At 42.3% G+C, this 25,441-nt stretch overlaps 2 protein-coding genes across 2 annotated transcripts; both read left to right on the top strand.

The window, feature by feature from the left end:
- The first annotated feature begins 1,101 nt into the window (after nucleotides 1-1,101).
- LOC137915807 (dual specificity protein phosphatase 5-like) lies at nucleotides 1,102-5,530 on the top strand. Its single transcript, XM_068758926.1, has 4 exons — nucleotides 1,102-1,530; nucleotides 2,334-2,473; nucleotides 2,984-3,203; nucleotides 4,777-5,530. Exons 1-4 carry the CDS (start codon nucleotides 1,167-1,169, stop codon nucleotides 5,181-5,183), a joined length of 1,131 nt encoding a protein of 376 aa, XP_068615027.1. The 5' UTR covers nucleotides 1,102-1,166; the 3' UTR covers nucleotides 5,184-5,530.
- A 934-nt stretch (nucleotides 5,531-6,464) lies between these two features.
- LOC137915806 (structural maintenance of chromosomes protein 3) lies at nucleotides 6,465-23,598 on the top strand. The gene is made up of 29 exons (XM_068758925.1): nucleotides 6,465-6,479; nucleotides 7,042-7,117; nucleotides 7,293-7,331; nucleotides 7,434-7,501; nucleotides 7,818-7,889; nucleotides 8,527-8,606; nucleotides 8,699-8,777; nucleotides 8,956-9,073; nucleotides 10,157-10,332; nucleotides 10,547-10,627; nucleotides 11,103-11,267; nucleotides 11,676-11,797; nucleotides 12,036-12,249; nucleotides 12,854-12,957; nucleotides 13,479-13,578; nucleotides 14,951-15,111; nucleotides 15,485-15,626; nucleotides 16,162-16,312; nucleotides 16,743-16,895; nucleotides 17,077-17,228; nucleotides 17,334-17,492; nucleotides 19,097-19,204; nucleotides 19,524-19,632; nucleotides 19,888-20,135; nucleotides 20,370-20,582; nucleotides 21,041-21,232; nucleotides 21,320-21,497; nucleotides 21,809-21,915; nucleotides 22,713-23,598. Exons 1-29 carry the CDS (start codon nucleotides 6,465-6,467, stop codon nucleotides 22,782-22,784), a joined length of 3,654 nt encoding a protein of 1,217 aa, XP_068615026.1. The 3' UTR covers nucleotides 22,785-23,598.
- The last annotated feature ends 1,843 nt before the right edge of the window (nucleotides 23,599-25,441 follow it).

Here is a 25,441-nt window from a genome sequence, read left to right as displayed (position 1 = left end):
AGGTTTAACAGTATGAGTAAACACAGTGCTCAGCACCGTGCCAGGGCACATCATGTGACTGCAGGCACTGTGACGTTTAAACCTGTTAATTCGTTTGCAGGATTAGGCTTGCACGTTGCAGGTTCAACGGGCTATATATGGGACTAACTGGAAGTCATGCTTTGAAAATAAAGGTGTGCATTTACCTTCTTCATTCATCATGAATATCTTAGGCATTTAAAATTATGCCTATGACGCTTGACAGCAGAACGCACGTCAGGACAGTGGCTATTAATGGTTATTTATAGCTAGAAGCTCTGGGTTTAAATCCACCTCGGCCTTTCTGTATGGAGTTTTGCCTCCTCATGTGTTGACCCTGTGACACCCTATCCAGGATGGGCACCACCTCTTCACCGACATCAGTTGAAACGACCTCCGGTTCCCCAGAACTTTTTAATGGATGGATGTATGCTTCAAAAAAAACTTCGGCATCAGCTGTGGGGCAATGGGCTTTTTTCCCCTGATGAAATCCATTAATCCGGACAGGTCGCTTAAGATTTTATCCTCTTACAAAATGTTTTGGTCTTGTTTGGTGAGGTAACTTCTGTCCAGGCAAAATTGTAGTCATGTCTAGTATTTGAAATGAATTTGTAATTTTATGATCTTCTTTGTTCTTGTTGTTGTCTTGTTTTTTTTCCTTTCTTCCTTTTTTCTCTCTCAGTTTGTTTGTTGTGGGTTTTTTTTATTATTTTTTTTATTCTATTTAGTGAGTTTGTAATAGAGGGAAGGATTTTATAGAAGCCGTTTCGGCTCCTGCACAATTATTTGCCTTTGTATCATGAATATAATTTTTGTTTTAGGTTTATTATCATGCATATGAATAAATAAATAATATATTTTTTTCCTCTTTAAAAAAACAAAAACACGCGCAAGTCACCAAACGAAGAATGGAGAACAGTGAGTAATGAAGGAGTTTGTAACGTAGCAGTCCCGGGGGTGGGGGGCGGAGTCACTGTTCAGTCGTAGACGGGCGGGAGTCCATATATGGTTTGTGACGTAATGCGCCGGACGTGTCATTCACATAAAACTGATTCAGCCGGAATCCCCGAAGAGGAACCAGAAGGCGCGGACGCACGCGCCCGTGTTGTGCTGTTCTTCCGGAAGTAGGAGCAGCGTGTAGGTTCAGGATGAAGGTCTCCAGCATCGACTGCCGCCGCCTGAGGAGAATCATCCGGAAGCAGCGCGGAAGCTGCCTGATTGTGGATTGCCGACCTTTTTTCTCATTCACGAACTCCAACATAAAAGGCTCCGTCAATGTCAACCTGAACTCCGTGGTGGTCCGCCGGTCCCGGGGAGGCCCGGTGCCGCTGCAGTTCGTCATACCGGACGAGAGAGCCCTTCTCCGGCTTCGGGAGGGACGCATCTCCGCTATCGTGGCGCTGGATGAGCGGACGTCCCGCTGGCAAAAGCTGAAAAGCAACAGCGCAGCGCAAATAGTCATCAACAGCCTCTCACATCTGGCGAACGGGGCGAACATCTGTTTCCTGAAAGGTAAGAGGGGGCTGGAAAACAATGCAGATGTTGTCTGAAGTTGTTTTTAAGTTTTTTTTATTTATTTGTATTGTCGGCTAAACTCAAGAACGGCAACAATAGGGGAAAGCGTTAATAGGGTTTTTTTTTTAAAAAAAACAGAAAACAAACAGATGTTTTTGGTATTAAACTTGGTACTTAATCATATCCCACAAACTTCAAAACAAAACTCACGCGTGTATCCTAGTGATACTTGTACTCCTTTTATAAACTGAAGTAAATTAACCCATAAATAATTGTCTCGCTTTGTCGGTAGGTGTAAACTAACACAGATAATACACAGTAGCCTATGAATGCGTCATTATTATTTCACTTGCCCGTATACTCCTATGTAGTTTCGGCCCATTTGCTCTCACTATGATAAATATCCTGCCTGCGTCAGCGGAGGGAGGGAATGAGTCAGTGCGGGAAACGGAGAAACAGAGAAGCTGCGCTGCGATGATCAAAAATAAAAACAAGAAGACATGTTGTTCGAGCCGCGTCTTTCAGCGACGTGAATCTCGTTTGATCGTGGATGTGAAGCGCGCATCCATTTCCGTCTGTCACCTCTGCGTGCTTAGGATGTCGCCCAGAAAGGATTAGCGCGCCTTCAAGTGATTATAATAAGGTTATAACACTGTTAAGACAGTTCAGAAATGCTGCCACTTCTGAAGATGTGTCTAGTGTGTGTGTATAGATAGATGATGGATGATAGATGATAGATAGATATAGATAATTTAATTTGTCAACCCAACTCACAGTGTCTCCCGTCCCTCTTCTCTCAGGAGGATACGAAAACTTCCGCTCTCAATACCCTGAACTTTGCACTGAGGTGAAAACCCTCGACCAAAGTGGAAGTGAAACGGAGAAAAGAGTCCACGGCCACAGCGAGAAGCCGTCTCACCACAAGCCAGATTACGATCAGGTATGGAAAGCACCTTTTGCCACTCCACTTCCCACTTTGCCGCACATTCGTCACATTATTCCTATAAAAACCAATTCTGCTGCTACCAGAGACTTTGTAATCCTAATCGACCAGCTTTTTCAAATGTGCGTGTTGACCTCTGACCTGCGCCACCTTGCATTCTATTTGTGGATGTTCTGCTCCACAGCTTTTTGGGGCTAACAGGTGTGTGGGTGTTTTTCTCATGAGTGGGTTCCAGGTGTTTTAAAGCCAGATTCATCAACATCTGGGTTAAAGTGTTTCGTCTCGTCAGTGGGTCGTGAAATCACATTGTTTTAAAACGATATGACAAGAAAGATTGTTTCTTTGCATTAAGAAAACGCATTGGAAACCCGCATCATGACCGTAACAGTGGAGATCCATAGAAACAGGCATGATAATATGAATGACAATAAGATCGAATGAGAACAAACTGAATATTCATCACAATAAAGATGAATTTAATTTCTCCATCTCTCTCTCTCCATTCAGGGTCAACCTGTAGAGATCCTCCCGTTTCTCTTCCTTGGTAGTGCCTATCATGCCTCCAGAGAGGACTATCTCAGCGGTCTTCACATCACAGCCTTGCTCAACGTATCCCGCAGGGACCTTCGGCCGGCCGACGGCCAGTACGACTACAAATGGATCCCAGTGGAGGACAGCCACATGGCCGACATCAGCTCCCATTTTCAAGAGGCGATCGAGTTCATCGGTGAGTTGGAGTGAATATTTATACGCGCCACGCCTCGGTTCGCTGGTCTCTTATTGACGGCAGGCTTGACTCAAAAGTTCACGTCTATAGAATTGACGAGCAGGCTTTCCAAACGGGTTGTTGGTGCGCGTAAGAGCTTGGGAAGGAAATGGACGTGGATTTCCTTGTTTCCTTGGAAACCTCAGGGTGCAAGATTATCCTAAGGAGTCTTAAAAACAGCCCCAACTGAGTTCAAGCCGCCTCAACGCAGGCGTGTTTATTTTTTGTCTCGACCTCTTTGTCATCACAGAAAGAGGGCTAGAGGAAAACCTGCTGCAACCAAGTTAACATGATCATCATCATCATCATCATCTCCAGCTAGTCATCCTTCATTCAGGATTTACTCACTTATTCCGCCCCCCACCCCTCCTCTGACTTCCCTTTTACTCCTCCCCTCTATGCTGTCATCACCTCCTTGGCTTAATCTACCGGGTGTGGACAGTCAGTGTGACAACCGGATGAGCTGTTTTTCTTTAGTAATGGCGGGTTGGAGGAGGCTTGTGGGCTGGCGGACACACACACACACACACACACACACACTCACACACACACACACACACACACACACACACTCACTCACACACACACACTGAGAAAGCAGCTATTGGTTGATTACAGGTGGGAATTGATGATGGGCCTGAATGCACTGGGTTGGATAATGTGTTGCAGAGGGAGAGAGGATGTGTCTGTGTGGGAGAGTACAGAGGTGCTGGGACACAATGTGCTAGCGGCTATTTATAGCCTGGCATGACCCGAGGACAAAGCTCAGGCGCACACACGAAAACACTTGGCTGACCGGCCGGTATCGGATGGGTCCCGTTATTGATTTTGTCCATTGCTTTGGAATCAGAATCAGAATACTTTAATAATCCCATAGGGAAATTATATCAGCTCCACTCAACAAAGAAACAGAATATAACAGAAAAGTGGTGCGTGCAAGTCTTCAAAGATCTGCTACAGGTCCTCATATAAAATGTGAATCCCGATGGCTTCATTATCAATCATTGTTATTTATCATTATTTATTTTATTTTATTTTCATTTGCTTGAAACAAACAATAAACTAACTAACTAACTCAATTGTCTTTTTTTTTTACATTTCTTTTTGCCTGCAGTGGCTGTTCATATATATATATTTTTAGGATTAGAGAGGTGCATCTGTAGGTGGGATGGGTGTTTTTCAGATAGATCGAGCTTTAAAATATAGTGAAATTAAGTCATGTTAATTGTGGGACTAGTATAAGACGTGTGTACGTTTCTGTCTCGGCGTTTAAGGTGCAACATTGAGGTTGATCGTTTGCCCTGTTTGCCTGATGCTGCTGCGTTTGTGTGAGAACAAGTGTGTTTGGAAGCGTGAATGCTAGCATGGAATGTGCAATGACAAAAAAAAATATATATAATGTTTCACTGTTAAACTCCCTGCCGATTCAAACACTTTAAAGCATAAAAAAAGAACGCTTGACGTTTAAATGCCAGTTTTACCGATAATCATAGAAAGTCAAATAAAAAATCTCCCGCTCTTCATCTCCTTTCAGATGGCGTGAAGCAATCGGGGGGGAAGGTCCTAGTCCACTGCGAGGCAGGGATATCGCGCTCGCCCACCATCTGCATGGCTTACATCATGAGGACGCAGCAGCTGCGGCTGGATGCGGCCTTCGACGTCGTCAAGCGGCGCCGGGAGGTCATCTCGCCCAACTTCAGTTTCATGGGTCAGCTGCTGCAGTTTGAGTCAGAGGTCCTCTCCACGGCCCCAGCTCATGCCGCCACACCCGAACCGACCGCAACCTGCGCCCCAGAGTCGGCCTTCTTTTTTACCAATGACTTCACCTCCGCTTTCGACGCCGAAAACTTCGAGCCGTCTGCGTTCACCCTCCCTGCCTCCTGCCTGCCGTCGCCGACCCACCGCCAGTTCGAATTGAGTCCAATAACTGCGCTGCCTTAAAATGGACTGTGACTGCTCGTAGTCTTACTTGAAAGAAAAGAGGGAAGAAGCTGCCCGTGTGCCTGGTATTGAAACCATAGAGCAGATAAACTTAGCATAAGAAGATTGTTCAGTTCGTGGCCTATAAAATCCTACGCCACTGCTGTTTTCTTGATTTCTGTTGTTAGGAATGAAACAACACAGACCACTATAAACCTGCAATATACATGTCTTAGGCTGATGTTATGATTTGCCTGCTCACAAATACACTCAGGCATTTAAACCTAATTTATTTGAAAATTACAGTCTGTCTTATTTTTGGATGGCTGTTGGATGTTTGTGTTTAATAAATTATTTCTCCACGTGAAGGAAGTTGTTGTCATGGATTCAAAGCATTTGGTGCCAAGTAAAGAAGCAGGTTAAAGTAGTGTTTTTAGTGACGTTTGAAGCGTCTACATCTGAGAGGTTAGTTGGAATTGCAAGTGGAAAAAATGACAATAGACAGGGTCCAGCAACAAAGGACGCCAGTAGATACTGTCTACATGACTGGCTTATTACAAATGGAGAGTCAACAGTGACACCTGACTGACTTATTTTGCCATCGTGCACAGTTGTATTTAATAATATGAGGATTCTTGTTTCAGAATTAGGTGTGAACTCAATTATAACAAATCATTCACGACAGAGATCTGTTGCATTGGGATATTTTGTGAATTTTGGTAAAAAATGTCTTCCAAAATTCCTATTCGAAGCAGAGCAATATTGTGTGTAAGAATATTTAAATAATGGTTATTGATAATAATAGCAGCACACCTCGTCTATTGACAAGGTTGCTGTTTATTTTATCCTGCAAGTTCATTGAACTCGTCCAACTCGGGTCTCTCTGGTCTTTGGCGGTCTTTGGAAGCCAAACCACACCAACTATACTCATAGGAGGATAACTTATTAGCAAACGTATACAACTTCTTACTTATGTAGAAATATACTCTGAATAAATATTAATTCGTTTAGTTATTTTGTAATCTTTGGCTCTGTAATTTTCTACCCCATTTAGTTTATTACTGTACATTATTTATTTTACGTTTATTTTTTTAAACCCTATTTTTAGGTAATGGTTTGGTCCATTCCGGCCGCCCCCGCCGCCATTTTCTATGTTATTCTCCTTTGCCACAATGTTTCACAGATTTTGAATACACATATATTTTAAGTTTTAGGCTATTAGCTTCTCGGCTTCTCTTTTTAGTGGAGGTGGGGACTTTTTCCCTCCAAATTCAGCTAAGGAGACGCCCTACTTAGACAACCATGTACATCAAACAGGTAAGCGAGCCAGCGATGCAGGGTTTGTGTATGTTGCAGACCGTCACTGGCCTAACTTCAAAGAGGGTCCTTAAGCACTATTCGAATGAATGATGGTCAAAAGAGGGCTTTGCGCATAGCCTTCGGTTAATCCTGAACGCAGAACTCCGTGAATTCACTCAAAACAACGACACGTGAAATAGCTAGCTTGTCAATGCTAGCGTGGGCTACCTGTGTTTATCTTGGATTGCCTACTAAGCTAACGCTAGGCGGCTAGCCGCGAGGTAGCGGATGTACAGTATCTGCTTTTGATAACATTACACCGTTAACACGTCGCGTTCGATTTCTTTAAAAGGCATTTGATAGTAGTTTTTAAAATTGTTTTAATTTACGAACAGTTTTGGAAACCTGTTAGCATTCCGAATGAAAGATTTATCCAGAAATCCAAGGCCCCGTGGGAAAATCTTCCATACTATTGATGATGTTATTTATCATATCTCGTCGTGGTATGCTGTTAGTGTCAGAACTGAATTGGCAGGGTGGCCAGTGGCTTGAACACGGTGGCGTCTGGCTTCTTGTGCAGGTCATCATCCAGGGGTTCCGAAGTTACAGGGATCAAACGGTGGTAGACCCGTTTAGTCCGAAACACAATGTCATCGGTGAGTAGCTTCTATTAGTAGTATTGTAGTACATAAATGTAAATGCATGGATTTTGAAAGATTGTACTTATTTCAGCACATAAGTTGCCTGATCAATATTAGTGCGCCAAAGGCTCATTTATGGCTTAGTGTGCGTTCCAGATTGTTCTTTTTATGTGCAATTCTTCTGTTACAGTCGGAAGAAATGGGTCAGGAAAAAGCAACTTTTTCTATGGTACGCGTGCTTTTTATTCACCATATACCTGTAAAACCATTTCTCTTGATTCGAGTTACTATTTATTATGTTTTGCTTTTTTTCTTCAATCTATTTTATTAGCCATCCAGTTCGTGCTCAGTGATGAGTTCAGTCACCTGCGACCCGAACAGCGCCTGGCCCTGCTCCACGTAAATACAGATGAATGTCTTATCCACTAAAGATCCCTGCTGCTCTTTCCAAAGTTAAATTAATATTTGACATAGTTGTGTAGACCTTTTATCGTAGTCCTACTCGTAATGCTAAAACCTGATGTTACTTCCAAATAATTGCTCTATCAGTTTTCTTCTTCCTCTTTCAGCTTGTCCCATCAGGGGGTCGCCACAGCAAAGTTATATATCTGTTAAAACACAATTCTTTTGGGCTATTTAGGAATTCAAAATGCGATGCGAAACATTTAGTGATCATAAACATTGAATTAATACATTTCCTTCTGTTTCCATGTAGGAGGGAACTGGTCCTCGTGTCATTTCAGCTTTTGTGGAGATTATATTTGACAACTCTGACAACAGGCTACCGGTATGTATGGAAAACTCTGCACGTTATTCCTATAGCTGTAATTGTAGACTCACTAACTAATGAATTGTAGAAGTATTAACCATCAGTATAAACCATCAGGTCAGCTGGTATAATGGCTGCTGTTTGTCTATTGTCTGTTTGTGCCTATTGTTGCATGCCAATTGTGTTTCTTTAAAGCTCACCCGATTGCCCTACAACCACGTTAGCTCCACGTTAGCTCCACGTTAGCTTTATGAAACGAGGCCTGCTGTTCCTCTAGTCGTCATGCGTCTTTGAGTGTCCAGAAAAGCCAATGCATTATTATCCATCCATTTTACATCTTTTCTGACAAGGTGAAATGGCATAGGTCAACATTATGGGTGTCATTATAATTTGTCCAGGCGAGTAGTTTGTCTCGTAGCAAACGACATTATTATCAGAATGTAATTTTAAATGACTATATTACCTTTGATTGTAGTCCCACTCCCTCCACTACTCTCATTATACCTATGATTATTTATAAGTGCCATTTTCAGCACCATAAAAATGCAAACGTTGTTTTCTACTAGTGTGAAACTGATCTTGCAGGCGTAACGTGAGGCATAACCAGAAATTCCGATCGATCACTGGCTTCTTCCTGACATTTCTCTCCATCCAGATTGACAAAGAAGAGGTCTCCCTGCGTCGTGTCATTGGTGCGAAGAAGGACCAGTACTTTCTAGACAAGAAGATGGTGACGTAAGTATTGCCTTTGATTGTCTGTCCATAAGATCACAGAAAATAATAACCCTGCAAATCCACGCAGTTACTTCATGGTGTGATTGTTGCAGCAAAAATGATGTCATGAACCTCCTGGAAAGTGCTGGATTCTCACGCAGTAACCCTTACTACATCGTCAAACAGGGGAAGGTAAGGAAAGAGTGGCTTTTAATCTTACACTTCTTTAACACACGGTGCTTATTGTTTTAGTATTGTGTAATACAATACAGTATTTATTTATCTCTGGTCTGAGGGCATGCCAGGCTGAGCTTCTGCCTGTATGAAATGCACTATATAAATAAAATGCCTTGCCTTGCCTTTTGTGCAGATCAACCAAATGGCAACTGCACCCGACTCCCAGCGTCTGAAGCTGCTGAGAGAAGTTGCAGGCACCCGGGTCTACGATGAGCGCAAGGAGGAGAGTATTTCTCTCATGAAGGAGACAGGTAGAATTTTTCTGCATCATAATTTTGCTCTCTTTTATGTTCTAGATGTGCTAGATGTTAACGCCAACACAGTTTTGAAGGTATCCATGCTGTTTCTGAATGTAAATGCAGGTCGCACATGTCATTTCAGAGCAATTTTTCTCGCAGGCAGTGACGTTTCGAAGCCTTAAACTCCGGTTACAGGCGTCCGCACGCAGACGCGTAAACAGTTTTCAAAAATTGTCACTTTGGCTGGAGTTTTAAAAAAAACCCCAAGTAACTGCTTCTGTCCTTCATGTTCATGTTTTTTTTTTCTCCATAAATTCCAAGTTCTTGTCTTTTAATCCAGGGGTCGTGTTCTCTATGTGCCGAAGCAGCTTTGCTAGCATGTCGCCACATATTGTGCAGCGTGCACTTTGTGCAAGAGTCAGCTGTTGATACATCCGTGATTTAAGTCTGACTCCTGGTCTGTCTGTTAGAAGAAGAAGAAGCTTTCTTTTCTTGGATGTCGTCAGCTTCTCTTCTTTCTCTTCAGTTGGCCTTTTCCCCCTTTGCAAAGAAGCTCTCCAAAGACGTTTGCTTTTTGAAACATTTATTTTCGGTGACAATGAAGCATCGCAGGCGATTGCTACATTGGAGAAAATCCGGTCGTTTTTCAGAATAAAACACCTGTCAGACTCGAATAATCAATACAACGGAAATGATATAAATGTATTCTTTCTGTGCGGCCCGGTAAGAAATGTCTCACGCACCGGTACCTGTCGTAAATACGGGCGGTTTTAAGTCACGCAGATCGTAACTCGGGTAGTACCTGTTTGTATGTATATGTGTATATATATATATTATTAGATACAGATGGTTCTCACTTACTGACATACTCATTTAACAAGAAATCGATGTTACGACATGCGGAATGCACTGGCAGCGGAGTTATGAGTTGACGTCTTTATATATATATATATATAGATTTAGATTGTCAGTGTCATTAAATGAGTTAATCTATCATATGTGTTAAAGAATGACTGTCCCTGAAAGTTATGTGTGCTGTTAATTGTGGTTCACATTTAAAAAAAAAAAACCAACAAATTGACATGTCCTTCTCAGAGGGGAAGCGAGAAAAGATCAATGAGCTGTTGAAGTACATTGAAGAGCGTCTGCACACACTCGAGGATGAAAAGGAGGAGCTGGCTCAGTACCAAAAGTGGGACAAGATGAGAAGGGCCCTGGAGTACACCATCTATAACCAGGAGCTGAACGAAACCCGAGCCAAACTGGATGAGGTGAGAAAAACATTCAGGATGCATTCTGTAAATGCAAGCGTGTTGGCCGTTTCATTCTGCATGCGAGGCTAAATATTCAAATACATGTAGTTATAGACCATTTGTTGTGTCATGGACGCCAAGAATTGTATTTTTTTTTTTTTCCTCTGTTGTGTTTATAATATATTTAAATTAAAAACAACGAATAATGTAATTTTCTATTGCTTTTTCGCAGCTGTCCTCAAAGAGAGAGACCTGCGGAGACAAATCAAGACAACTTCGCGATGCGCAGCAAGATGCCCGTGACAAAGTTGAGGTAAACCGTTCAACCTTCAAGAAGCATTAAATGGAATTAAATTAAAGTCAAAATAATTACGACATAATTTCTTCAGACGTATTACAGTATTTAGCAAATTATCTGATATCACATAACAACGTTTCGGCTGGTCACCAAGTCAAATACTAGATATTATATAACTCCACAATTGACAAATGTTTTAAACAAGGTTCTTCTCAATATATTAATAGCTCTTCTCGCAAAATGTGACATTGGTAACAGAGACGGGGATATGAAATGCTCACCATGCCATCACTTAGTTTTTGTCACCAATTACTGTAAGCAAAACTATGTTCTATCTGTTCACATTTAATAAGACATCAAAATATGTTACATTTAAAATGTACATATTTACATCTTGTGACGATTTGTGGCCTTGGTAAATAAGTACAGTGTCCACTCCTTTGAATTGAATCTCACAGCCTGTTCCTTTATTTCGGCTCCCTTTCTCCAGGAGACTGAACGTGTTGTGCGAGAGCAGAAATCAAAGATCTCTGCTATGAGGGAGGAGAAGGAGCAGCTCTCGTCCGAGCGCCAGGAGCAGATTAAGCAGAGGACCAAGCTGGAGTTGAAGGCCAAGGACCTGCAGGACGAGCTGGCAGGCAATAGCGAACAGAGGGTACGGAAGCCTGCAACGTTGCCCTTCTTCCCTTCTGAACCATCAATTTATGTAGAAAACTAGAAAAGCGCTCAGAGACATCCGCCTCCTAATTGTATTTAGACCATGTATAATAAATGTAGCGAGCATTTATTACTGTCGTTACGGTTACATGTTGCACGACTTCACCGAGGAAGACTCCTAGTGTGTGAACCCTCATCGACAACGGCAATAAACGGATTCTGTACACACTACACACGACAGAAGTCATCTGTACACCATCTTCCTCTTACAACAGTTCGGTTTGCCACATTCAACTTTTACTTTCTTCCGCTCCACTCACTCACAAATGATTGTTTTCAGATTTTACTGTCATTTTATAGATTATTTAAAAGAAATATGTATAAATAGCTTTTCTTGCTCTTTCAGAAACGCCTGTTGAAGGAGCGTCAGAAACTGCTGGAGAAAATTGAGGAGAAACAAAAAGAGCTACAGGAGACTGAACCTAAATTCAACATGGTGAAAGAGAAAGAGGAGCGCGGCATATCCAGGTAGAGATGACACTTTCCAGTTATTGTCCCGAAAATTTGTTCGCCTTTCGAGGCAATTTAAATGCAATTTCTTTTGTTCGAATACCGAGTTGTTTGACTTCTGAGCCGTTCGAGAACCCGAGGTTCCGCTGTACATTGATTTGTTGAGGAATACATATGAGCAAGTTGAGTCCCTGATGTTGATTTCTGCGTGAACGTAAACATCTTTGGAGCTCATAATGCTTTCATCTCCTCCCAGACTTGCCCAAGCCACGCAGGAGAGGACGGACCTGTATGCCAAGCAGGGCCGTGGCAGCCAGTTCACCTCCAAGGAGGAGAGGGACAAATGGATTAAGAAGGAGCTGAAGTCTCTGGACCAAGCCATCAATGATAAGAAGAGGCAGATTGCAGCCATCAATAAAGACCTGGAGGACACAGAAACCAACAAGGAGAAGAACTTGGAGCAGTACAGTGTAAGACGACAGAAACATGTAACACTGCTGCTCCATCTCCTCAATTCAGCTTTTCAGTCCCATTTTCAGAATCAGTTAGAGAGTAATAATTTAAGAATTGGAATCTCCACATCTGCCTAGGAGGTTAGGTTTTAACTCTTGTCTATGGGGGGCTGGTTATTCTTTTCATGGGACTGTTAGCCTGTGTCTTCAAAGAATCTGTTATATTTCCAGGTGGATCTGGATGAAGGGGTGAATCAAATAATTCTGCGACTTCAGATTAGCATATAATTGAATCAGTAACACCGTTGGGCTGAGGTTTGTGCTCTGCAGAGTGCTCCTCTAATTTTTCAGGAGTGGAAGAAAGTCACCAACAGCATACTATTATTACTACTGTATTCTAGAAATAGTACTTTTTTGTGTGGTTATCTTCCTTTTGTTTGAAGGTGATTAGAAGATGCTAAAATATTCATGTCTATTTCCATATTACATCAGGTTGCTGTTTTTAACGATACACACATAATGATATGTATGTATCGAGTGTGTTTTCCTGAGAAACATTACTGCATTTTGATTCTAATTTACAGATTAGTGCATCTGACTCGCTGTCATCTTGTCTCTTTAGAAACTCGATCAAGACCTGAACGAGGTCAAGACCCGCGTTGAAGAATTAGACAAGAAGTACTACGAAGTGAAAAACCGGAAAGATGAGCTCCAGAGTGAACGGAAGTAAGAATTATTTGATCTGACGAATGTGTTTATCTTGGATTGAAGCTTTAGACTTGGCGTTTTGTTTGGTTTGGTTTGGTTCATATAGCATTGCTTGATTCTTAAGTGGATCCTGAGACAAGTCGTTTCTGTTTCATGTTTTGAATTGAAAGATCCGTCTTCTCTCGCTGCTGATGCTCCTGTTTTCCGCCCCTTCTTTGTCTTTTTCTCTTCTTCATACTGCGACTCATACTCCAGTGTAAGCGGCTTGTTTTCCTCCGATCGCACCTGCTCCACCATTTCCCAACCTCCTCTCTGCTTCTTCTTCCCTTTACTTTGTAATACATGGCGATCGCCCACCCAAAAACGGCAACGCTACATACAATACAGGATAGGTCTCATTTTCAATGAGGACATGGACAAGACTGTCCCCATGACCCACTTGTTCTCACTTGTTCTCACTTGTTCAGTGAGTTTTATGGCAGCAGCTTGGTTCTCTTCTTCCGTGTGACACACGAGTGACCGTGTGGGTTTGTCTCCAGCTACCTGTGGCGTGAGGAGAACGCAGAGCAACAAGCCCTGGCAGCCAAACGAGAGGACCTGGAGAAGAAACAGCAGCTCCTCAGAGCAGCCACCGGCAAGGTCAGTGTTAGCCACAAGAGACCTGGACAAGGTGTGTGTGTGTGTGTGTGTGAGAGATACACACTGAAATAAAACAAATTATGGCTCAGATAAATGTTAAGTTTGCAGGTCCGCATGCAGGAATTAACCTGGTACAATAAATAAATAAATAAAGTGTTCTTCTGCTCCAAAAGGCAGACCACACTTCTACTAATGCTCTTAATTTCTGAAAGGGAAATTGAAGACAAACCTTAACTTCAAAAGTTCCCCGTCTCTCATGAACCCAACTGAATACCTTGAAGGACTCATCGTTTGATGCAGCCGGTTGTCGGGATGCATCTGTCAAATGGAATCATTCATCTGCCTTTCTTCTGGCACCTTTTCATACATAACTGCATTTATATGACGAGCGGGGCTCTGCAGAAGAACTTGCAAGTGTCCCGTGTCAAATGTCTCTTTTAGGCAAAGACATCTGGACATTCTCATTGTTCTCGTTCTTGTTCTTCTTGCTGCTTGTTCTTGTTCTTGTTCTTGCTGCTTGTCCCATCAGGGGTCACCACAGCAAGTCAACGTTCTCCACTTATTTGGGTCAGATTCTTGAAAAGTGCAGAATACTACTGTACATACACATACTACTACTCCTACTACTACTACTACTGTACTTTCGGCTTGTCCTGTGAGGGATCTATACAGCAAATCAACCTTCTCCACTTCACCCCGTCCTTTGCATCGTCCTCCCCAACACCAGCCACTCTCATGTCCTCCCTCACTACGTCCATGTATCTTCTCCTGGGTCGACCTCTAGCCCTGTTCCCTGGCAGCTCCATCCTCAGCATCCTTCTACCGATATAGTCCCCGTCTCTCCTCTGGACATGTCCAAACCATCAAAGTCATCAAACGCCTAACCTTCACTGCCCCTCTTATTGCCTCTTTTCATTCCCAAGGAGAACCTCAGCATCTTCATCTTCTCCACTTCTAGCTCCGCCTCCTGTCTTTTTCCTCAGAGCCACTGTCTCTAAGCCGTCCATCATGGCTGTCCTCACCACTGTCTTGTAAACCTTCCCCTTCATCCTCGCTGACACTCTCCTATCACAGAGCGCACCTGATACTTTCCTCCACCCGTTCCAGCCGGCCTGCACACGATTCTTCACTTCCTTTCCACATTCTCTCCATCACTCTGCACTGTTGACCCGAGGTACCTCACCTTCTTCACGTCTATTCCTTGTAACCTCGCTGTGGTTACAAGGAACTATGTGTAGCACATAGTATAAGAGTGTTAAGAAATCCTTATGCAGCAATGAGGTACTCTCAAAGAGAAAAACCTTCGTGGTCAGACGCATCACAATAGAGATTCGTTATGCCTCCTACTCATTCTTCTGTTGTGACCCTCCAGGCTATTCTGAATGGAATTGACAGCATCAACAAAGTCCTTGAGCATTTCCGTCGGAAGGGTATCAACCAGCATGTCATCAATGGTTACCATGGCATCGTCATGAATAACTTTGAGTGTGAACCTGCCTTCTACACTTGTGTGGAGGTGACTGCTGGTACTAGGTGAGGGCTACCTTTTTACATTTGAACTGCTTATTATTTTATTTTCAATCAAAATGTCACTAAACTTTTGTGACAATTAATGAAGTTTGCAGCAAAATACAAGAGAGAAAATTTGCTGCAGTTTTGCTAAATTTCTTGGTCCTATTTGTAACTGTGTAACTGATTTAAATTCTAATACCTGGAGATTGTTTGGTATTTATTATGACTGAGGTCACATAATGTTGGTATATTGGATGGTTTTGCAAATTCACAGATTTTTCTTTTTTGTATATAAAAACAAAATTGACAATGTTGCAAACCCACCCACTCGTGCTTTTACATTCATGTCATTCCTAACCGTTACTCTGTATCGACCTGCTCTTATGTATCCCAGACTGTTCTACCACATTGTGGAGACGGACGAAGTCAGCACCAAAATATTGATGGAGTTCAACAAAATGAATCTACCCGGAGAAGTCACATTCCTGCCCTTGACCAAGCTCGACGTCCGGGACACTGCATACCCAGAAACCAACGTAATTAACCACATGCATTCATTAATTCATCCTCCTCACTTATTTGTCTGTTACCGGGTCACGGGTCATGCTGGAGCCGATCCCAGCAGTCACCGGGCGAGATGCGGGGTACACCCTGGACAAAAGAAATCAACGAAATGAAATAAACTTAAACAAACTGCATCTGGTTTATAAGTAGTAAATTTAGACCCCAACAACAAATGAGTCCAAGTCTAGGAACAGAACGTCTGATGTTTCTTGTATCTTAAAGTACTTGATTACTTTCACTGGAAGAAGTGTACTGTAAATATGTTTTAATCATACTTTAGTTGTTTGTTTTGAAGAAGGAAGCACACTCCCTGCAGGTAAGATCTGTATTCTGAACGGCAAGCAGAAATTGAGCCAAAGGATGATTTATGCATAAACATTTACATTTGCATATACAACATCGTTTTTTTTTCCACTCTCATGCATGCAATAGTAAAATATTTTTACTTTATTGTTGATGAGGTATGCAGTGCTGTGTGTTCATACCAATGTGTTCTTGTTCCACCAGGATGCAATCCCTATGATCAGCAAGCTGCGCTACAGCACCACTTTTGACAAGGCCTTCAAGCACGTTTTTGGAAAGACACTCATTTGTCGCAGCATGGAAGTTTCCACCCAGCTGGCCAGAGCTTTCACCATGGACTGCATTACTCTGGAGGGTGAGCTGCCCTGTGATATACAGCACAGTATACTATACAATGTGGGCCTGCAAAAAAAGGAAGTGTAAAGTTAAAACTGGGTCAGGAATCATCTATTAAAATAAGAATATACTGTATCTGAAAATATATCTCTGCCTGGTCAACTTGGCATTTTAACTCGAGGCCCATTTTATATCGACATCAACAACAATATTTTATTCTTAATGAACATTTCCTTGCCAGAAAAGTCCTTAGTAATTATTTTTGCAGTGTTGGATGGACAATTCCATACAGGGCCAAAGTACACATACAGGCTCAGTAACAAGTGGGAGATATATCCACTCTGTTGGAATCTTACTACCAGTTAAACACTGTCCTGTAGTTTAGAAGCCCTTTATCTTTCATATGCAGGACATTTTACTAACCATGTGAATAATGCATTGCCTCTTAGGTGACCAGGTGAGCCACCGAGGGGCTCTGACGGGAGGCTACTACGATACCAGAAAATCCCGTCTGGAGCTGCAGAAAGACATGAGGAAGGCTGAGGAGGAGCTCGGTGAGCTGGAAGCGAAGCTCAATGAGAATTTGCGCAGGAACATTGAACATATCCTTTCTATTTAAACATAAGGTGTTTGTCTGTACGAGATAGTGACGCATCGTTGCTCCCTTTGCTTGTATGGCTAGCTGTGCTGCAGATGCCACTGTGCGAGTCTACATTGTAGATTAGAAATGTCCCTTTAATATTGACACCATATGCAGTGTACTTCCTTAATCCCTGCTCCCACGCATTAACAATGAGATTGACCAACTGATGAACCAGATGCAGCAGATTGAAACACAACAGAGGAAGTTCAAGGCCTCCAGGGACAGCATCCTGTCGGAGATGAAAATGCTGAAAGAGAAGAGGCAGCAGTCGGAGAAGACGTTCATGCCCAAGGTGATGATGCATGCTGGGTCTGAGACTGGACTTCAGGCCGTTATCATCTGCCGGCGCATTCGTGGTGTTCATGGCACACTTTTCTTTTGTTGTCTTTCTTTTCAGCAACGCAGTCTCCAAAGTCTGGAGGCCAGCCTCCACGCCATGGAGTCAACGAGGGAGTCGCTAAAGGCGGAGCTCGGTACGGATCTGCTCTCCCAGCTCAGCCTCGAGGACCAGAGGCGCGTCGATGACCTCAATGATGAGATCCGCCAACTCCAGCAGGTCAGAAGGAAGACTGATAAGAGTTCTATCCATTGTCGATTTTCATTCAAGGGATCTCTGGGACAGTTGAACTTATTTTAAAGTAACTGGAAGGTGTGAGGAATTTCTCAAGTTATATTTAGATGAAGAAGTGATTGGCGAGTTTTGGTATTCAGGACAGGAACGTAGAAGGACAGATGTGGTGGACTTTGTCAGAAGGATGGAAATGGCATTAATGAATGCTTATTTTCATAGGGCTTAGAACATAGGGTGACCTACGAGAGTGGAGGGAGGAGCACACAGGTGGACGACATCTTGTGTAGATGGAGGAGTTTAAAGAAGGTTGGTGACTGTGAGGTCGTGGTGAGAGAGGGCGTAGCCAGCCAACAGGCTGGTGGTGAAGACGAGGAAGAAGGCAACGCAGCCTGATTGGGTATCCACAGTTGAGTCTCTGTATAACAGACGGCTGCTGCGGATTTCTCAGAACATTTTAAAAGGAGAATCTCATCCTCTTCCGGATGAGTTCCCCCTCTTCCTTCAAGTGCAGAGCTGTAGGACAAATCGTTTCAGGAATATCTTTGTCCCCCCCTTCCATCGTGGCTCTAAAATAAACTGCAGCTTTGGGGTTTGTTGTTATTTTAAAGTCTGTGATTCCTGTATTTTTGTTGCAGACTATGGACTGACTATTGTTCTCTGTTTGTTGTTGTATGTGAACGCCAACCTCTGTCTAATGCCGCAAGCCAAATCTAGTCAGAGCCAGACGGAGATGGGAAGGTGTTGACAGAGACCAGTAGGGAGATGGAAGAATCATTTTGAGGAATTCATGAATGAGGATAATGAGAGGGAACTATGGATAGTAGAGGTGCCTGTTGTTCACCAGGAAGTGACACAGATTAGTGAGGGTGAAGTAGAAAGGCAATGAAGAGGATGAAGAATGGGAAGGCAGTTGGACCCGACATCATACCTGTGGAGGTGTGGAAGTGTCTAGGAGAGGTAGCTGTAGAGTTTAATACAATCCTAGAGGGGAAGATGAAAGTGTGCTGGTGCGCATTTTTGAAGACTAGGAGATAAGGTCAGAGAGAGCAGACTTTGGTGGTTTGGACATGTCCAGAGGAGAGACAGGGACGATATCGGTAGAAGGATGCTGAGGATGGAGCTGCCAGGGAACAGGGCTAGAGGTCGACCCGGGAGAAGATACATGGACGTAGTGAGGGAGGACATGAGAGCGGCTGATGTTGGGGAGGACGATGCAAAGGACAGGGTGAAGTGGAGAACGCTGATTTGCTGTATCGACCCCTCACGGGACAAGCAGAAAGTACAGTAGTATGTGTATGTACAGTAGTAGTTGTAGTATGTGTATGTACAGTAGTAGTAGTAGTATGTGTATGTACAGTAGTAGTAGTAGTATGTGTATGTACAGTAGTAGTAGTAGTATGTGTATGTACAGTAGTAGTAGTAGTAGTAGTAGTATGTGTATGTACAGTAGTAGTAGTAGTAGTATGTGTATGTACAGTAGTAGTAGTAGTAGTATGTGTATGTACAGTAGTAGTATTAGTAGTCTGCACTTTTCAAGCATCTGACCCAAATAACTTTCTCCTTCGTGCTGGTCCGTCTCTTCACCACAGGACAACAGACAGTTGCTGAATGAGAGGATCAAGCTGGAAGGCATCATGACTCGAGTGGAAACGTATCTCAATGAGAACTTGCGGAAGCGTCTTGACCAGGTGGAACAGGTACGCTGTCATTTTATGTATCTTAAAAACAATGTCATTATAGAGCAATTTATACTTTTTTTTTTATTTTATTTACGTCTCCCGGCCGTAAAAGTTAACTGTAGTCTGCTTGATTCATTATGTGCGTTTGATTATTTTTTTACAGGGTGTCTTGAGAGCTAAACTCTGATAGTACTATATTTATATTGTTGTTTTATTACTCTTCATGAACTTTACATAATTATTAGAATAATAATTCACTAATGTTTTAATTCCAAGATGTTGTATTCCTCCTCTTTTTTTTAAATTTAATTATGTGGCCTGATTCTCACTGACGCAGGAGCTAAACGAACTTCGAGAGACTGAGGGAGGCACGGTGCTCACTGCCACGACGTCTGAGCTGGACGGAATCAACAAACGAGTGAAAGAAACGTTGTCTCGATCAGAAGGTGTGCCTCCTCAAGACGCTCTAGACCCTTATCGCCAAGGGCAACAGCGTTTACGCTGCTCAAAAGCAACAGAAGAAGAGTCTGACCAACTTGACATGTCAAATGTGTAATATCATTTCAATAGATTGTAAATCAGTAGAAACACGAACTCACTTTTCTTTGGAGAATCCAGCAGGCGACTGTTTTTCAAGGTTTCTACGTGCTCGCATTCATTGTTTCATCCGTTAGTCAAGCGCCTCGTAATGCCTTTCCCAGATCTGGATTTGCTGATTGACAAGACGGAGGGTGAGATCAAAGACTACATAAGGAGCATGGAGCGCTGGAAGAACATTGAGAAGGAACAGAACGACGCCATCAACCATGACACCAAGGAGCTGGAGAAGATGACAAACAGGCAGGGGATGCTGCTCAAGAAGAAAGAGGAATGCATGAAGAAGATCAGAGAGCTGGGCTCACTGCCTCAGGAGGCCTTTGAGAAGTACCAGACCCTCACACTCAAGCAGGTACACATTCTTAGACTACACAATTCTCACAAACCATCATTCCAAACTCAACAAGATACAGATGGCTCTCTATCGAGAGTAAATATTAAAGGGAATAAATTGTGTGCAATTTTAAAGTGCAAACAGTCGAACATAAATGTTCAGTTATCAAGGAAACACTTGATTTAACATTTCAGGCTATTCAAGCTTAGCATACCTAGCGCTCCTGTTTTTACAATCTCTTATTTCTAACAGTTGTTCCGTAAACTGGAGCAGTGCAACACAGAGCTGAAGAAGTACAGTCACGTCAACAAGAAGGCCCTGGACCAGTTCGTCAACTTCTCAGAGCAGAAGGAAAAGCTGATCAAGCGCCAGGATGAGCTGGACCGCGGCCACAAATCCATCATGGAGCTCATGAATGTCCTGGAGCTGCGCAAGTATGAGGCAATCCAGCTGACTTTCAAACAGGTACGGGACAACGCGTCACTTCCTGTTCAACCGAGGATGCGTTCACCTCATTGCCCTGACATGGCAACGTGTTATTTAATGGGTGTGTGATACACAGAGTTAAAGAGACAAAGCAAGCCTGGCTTCGAAGGACCACTAATGTGACTGAGATGGTTGATAACAGTCTGTATTCTGAACATATCCTTGGTTGTAGAGTTAAAATGGTGAGGAATGGAGTATCAAAGAGACTTTTGATGATTCAGTTGTTGCGCACACACAAAGAAATGTCTCTCCAATCTGATTGATAGCAGACATTTTGGAAACATTGAAATGTACACGTTTACTGTCACATTAAAAAAAAAAAGTAGGAAGTTTTTCTCCATGCATCATCAACTTTGCTGAAAGTAAGGAAATCAGCATATTTTCTTATCTGATATATAATATATTGCGTCTGCCTTCTTTATTCCCTGGCCCATCAGGTGTCGAAGAACTTCAGTGAGGTTTTCCAGAAGCTGGTTCCTGGTGGTAAAGCTACATTAGTGATGAAGAAGGGCGATGCCGAAGGCAGCCAATCCCAGGATGAGGGTGAGAGCGGTGCAGACAGCGAGAGAGGTTCTGGTTCGCAGAGCAGCGTTCCTTCAGTGGACCAGTTCACCGGAGTCGGCATCAGGGTGAGCGTCTTTTTCCACGTATTCATTTGACTCCTGCCAAACGCTCCCTCGTGGATCTTAAGATTGGACCTCTCCTGTCCTGCGAAGGTGTCGTTCACAGGAAAGCAAGGGGAGATGAGAGAGATGCAGCAGCTGTCCGGGGGTCAGAAGTCTCTGGTGGCGCTGGCACTGATATTTGCCATCCAAAAGTGCGACCCTGCTCCTTTCTACCTGTTTGATGAGATTGACCAGGCCCTCGATGCCCAGCACAGGAAAGCCGTTTCAGGTAAAGTGTTGATTGTAAATGCAATGTGTGTTGAGAAGCGAATAGGTTTGTCTCGTGTATAAATTATCCATGGATAACAGGAAGCAAAGCAGTTGAATTTATGCCATTTATGTTTTTGATTGTTGTTTCCTGATCAGAGCATGTCAAATCAACGGTGTTTCTATCTTTCTGTTTTATTTGCTTCAGTCCTCCAACGCTTTAATTGTGGTTCTGTAATCTTTTCTTTTACACCCCTTCCAGTCAGCTTTAAAAAATGTAAGAAAGTCCTCATTACCCTTTTTTTTTTTTTTTTTTAAATGTGCCAATTCCAGACATGATTGTGGAGCTGGCAGGCCACGCCCAGTTCATCACCACCACCTTCAGGCCGGAGCTGCTCGAGTCTGCTGACAAGTTCTATGGGGTCAAATTCAGAAACAAGGTGAGAAGCAACTAAATGCTTTAGTTTGACTTCATCTCCCAGCGCATCGTCGTCCCCCCCCCCCCCCCCCCCTGTCTGTGTTGGTTGAAGTCTTGAGAAAAATGTGAAATTTCAATCGCACCAAAGATTTCAGAGTTCTTCAGTCATTAATTTGCCATCGTAGATTAGACGAGCATAATTACAGCGATGTTACTGTTGAAAGTAAATTAACAGCATATTGACAGCCGCAATGTTCCAGGCAGCATTTACATTTTAATGTCTTTGCCAAAGCAGGGGGCCACGACCTTTTTCCTCCCATGGGGCGGCGGTTCAATTAGAAAAAGGCTAATGTAATATAACCACTAAACCTTATATATTATGCACTTGTAATAACTATTAACCGGTTATTACACCAATATCTACTCACCATAACAGGCACATTTGTTGAAGTTGTGTCTTCTGTTCTTCATGTTGGTGCTTTTTCTTTAAATAATTTCCAGGGTTCTTGGTCTCGATGTGCCGAAGCAGGTTTGAGTCTCCACATATTACTCAGAGCGAACCTTTGAAATCTACCCAATTTCAAAAACGCGACTTCTTCGTCTCTATCCCGTTCAAATTGTAACGGCTCCCTGCCACAACCCGCCTCAAACAACGGCCGGTTTCATGTATTGTGTCGCGTACCGGTAGTTTTGTGCGATCGTGCACATTGACAACCTAATTAATGCTGCCGTTTTTGATGGATGAAACGATTACATTCTAGTCAGAGTGACTGAACTAGCGTAGCATGGGTCAGACATTAACCATGTGATTGTGTTCAGGTAAGTCACATCGATGTCATCACAGCGGAGCAGGCCAAAGACTTCGTGGAGGACGATACAACCCACGGATAACAGTCCTCAGCACTTCATCACCTTCGTCGTTGCATCATCAGAGGCTGTTAGCGCGTGTTAAAGATTTTCTGTGTAGAGCACAAATGTTCATGGTTTTCTTTTTACAGAAGTGTAGTTCTATACTGAAATTTAAGATCTCCTTTTTTTTTTCTGAAGAGGTCCTTGAGGGATTTACCCGTGTGTGTATTTTCTGAACGCGCAGTAGTTTTGGTCCGAGCTTTGGTGCCAGAGTTCACAAAGATTCAGGAGCTTTTCAGAAAGCAGTTCATGCTGTGCACTGGGGAGACGGTTTAAAAGATTTAGCTGAAAAATATTTAGCTGAAACTTTAAAGGCCACGAGATGAGCGACTCTTTTCTGATGGATGTTTGGTTTTTAGTGCTGTCTTTGTTCACTGTCCTTTGATGTATCAGGTTTGTACTCATGGAATAATGTTTCCCATAATAAGCTTCATGTTTTTAAATGTTAAGATGTTGTGACTCAATTTAATGGTTTTTACCGTGTTTCACAAGTTCCTGTTTTATAGATTAGTTAAATCCATGACATGCTTAGTTCCAAACAGCACATATTCATTCTGGAGAAAGACATCGTTCTATGAGTTGGATCAGTTTGTATTTCAAAAACAAAACCGACTAGATTCGTGGACAAAGCTCTTATTAAAGACACACAACGTGAGTTGTAAATCAAAAATCGAATTTGTTTTCAACTGGATTTATTGTTTGGAATTACACTCCTCGTATTTTGCTCAGTTGCATTTTTGCTTTTTCAATGTTTTATTTTCTTTTTATGTTATTTGAAACCTCAAAGAATTTGTGATTGGAAAATAAACTTTGACCTTATCCGTGTTTTTTCTTAAAAGGACCACTACGTGGCGCTGTTTCACAGCTCTAAGGACAGCTATGCTCTTAGTTCTACAGACAAGGTATCTGAAATTAGAAATACACCATACAATAAGTTTCTCAGCCTTCAAGCAAAATGACAGTAGTTAAAAAAAAACATAATTCTTATTCTACAAAAATAAATAAATTTTTGTAGAGTAAGGATTATGTTTTTTTTTACTATGTCCATAAATGCCATAGTACAAAAATATATTTATTTCTGCGACATTTATGGACATAGTTCTTGTTATCTTAATTGCTTTAACTTGACTATAAAAACCAAAATGCCCAACATTAAGGATCAACGGCTCTAATTGGGGATATAATCTTGAATCTTGAATAATGTTCAGTTTATGTGGCTGGGGGAGGAAACCACTTTCTAGCTAGTCTCAGGTTCAACACAAGGTCACAGTCTGGTACTTGCTGCACAGCCTTTTTGCTGTTTATCATGTCAATGATCCTTTTTAATTGCAGTGTGTCAGAGGAGATCTCATGTCATGAGCACACATAGCTGTCGTGCCGATGTGACATCACTGTGCTCTGTCTGAAAGGTCGTGTGACCTGCGGTGGATCAGCAGGGCCTTGTAATCATGCAGACCTTCCCAGCATCTGGGTTGATGGATCAACTCGCATTACATCAGGTGTTTGTTTTAAAATGAGAGCCCTAACCTGGATTTTAACTGTATTGTTATTGCCTTGGTGTTCTCCAAAGAGGAAATACATTTTAGAATCGATCTTGGAGGGCGATACTGGCAGTTATCGGCAAGCTATAGCAGAGAAATCAAAGTATTATCTTTATTATTCAGAATCTATTTCTCACAACTATTCTGGCATATGAAGAATCACAACTTTGGCATTTAAAGTTGAATCTGTAGGAGCAAACGTTTCACATTTTATTTCATGGCTATACCCACAGTCGTTCACAGCATTTTTAGTTCACATATAATTCTGAATTCTTTGCTGCGTTCAAGTGTCCCAGTAAACCAACGGCTGGCAACCTTTAGCTTTAGCAGAGGAAGCAAAAGAGTCTCCACCCAAATAGAAGTACAGTTACTATAATAAAACAAATAAAATCACATTTGTTAAGTTAAGGTGTGAAAGTGCTGGCTTTGAAATGTACATAAAGTATAGATAGATAAACTTTAATTGAGCAGCTTAAAAATAGAGACACCATACTATACTATACAGACACTTTCTGCTCAAAGGGGTAGGCAGAAGTTCAAAGAACTTATTTAAATACCCCTCCTTCAAACTGTAGTTTACAAAAGAAAAAATAACTGTTTACATCATTCAAATTCATTTTGCATCTTGACCATACATTTCCCGAATGCATACCGGTATAAAATAAAATAATATATGCATGCATGCATGTATGTATGTGTGTGTGTGTGTGTGTGTGTGTGTGTGTGTGTGTGTATATATATATATATAGTAATACCTGGACATACGAGTTTTCTGAGACGGGAGCAAACCTGGGAGCAAACCTTTGCTTTGAGACACGAGCAACTTCCAGATGTTGCCACTAAATGGCCGAACGCTCCGAGCGCGCTGAACTCGTCCGTACTCGTCTCCTGCACCGCTCCTGTGTTGTGCTTGGATTGGAGTTAACGCTTCACTACTCAGTGTGCTCTGACATATACTGTTTTATTTCTGATTGAATACAAATAAGGGTCATTTAAATTGCTTGTTTTCATAATAGTTAAGTAATCAGAATGATAATGCTTTGCAGCTGTAACCTCGTGTAAAATGTGACGTAAACTACCAATTCAGTTTCAATGATC

The sequence above is a fragment of the Brachionichthys hirsutus genome, unplaced genomic scaffold (assembly GCF_040956055.1).
Source record: "Brachionichthys hirsutus isolate HB-005 unplaced genomic scaffold, CSIRO-AGI_Bhir_v1 contig_225, whole genome shotgun sequence".
Lineage (NCBI taxonomy): Eukaryota > Metazoa > Chordata > Actinopteri > Lophiiformes > Brachionichthyidae > Brachionichthys > Brachionichthys hirsutus.
The sequence above is the reverse complement of the archived record's forward strand: the minus strand, read 5'-3'. Positions and strand labels throughout refer to the sequence as shown.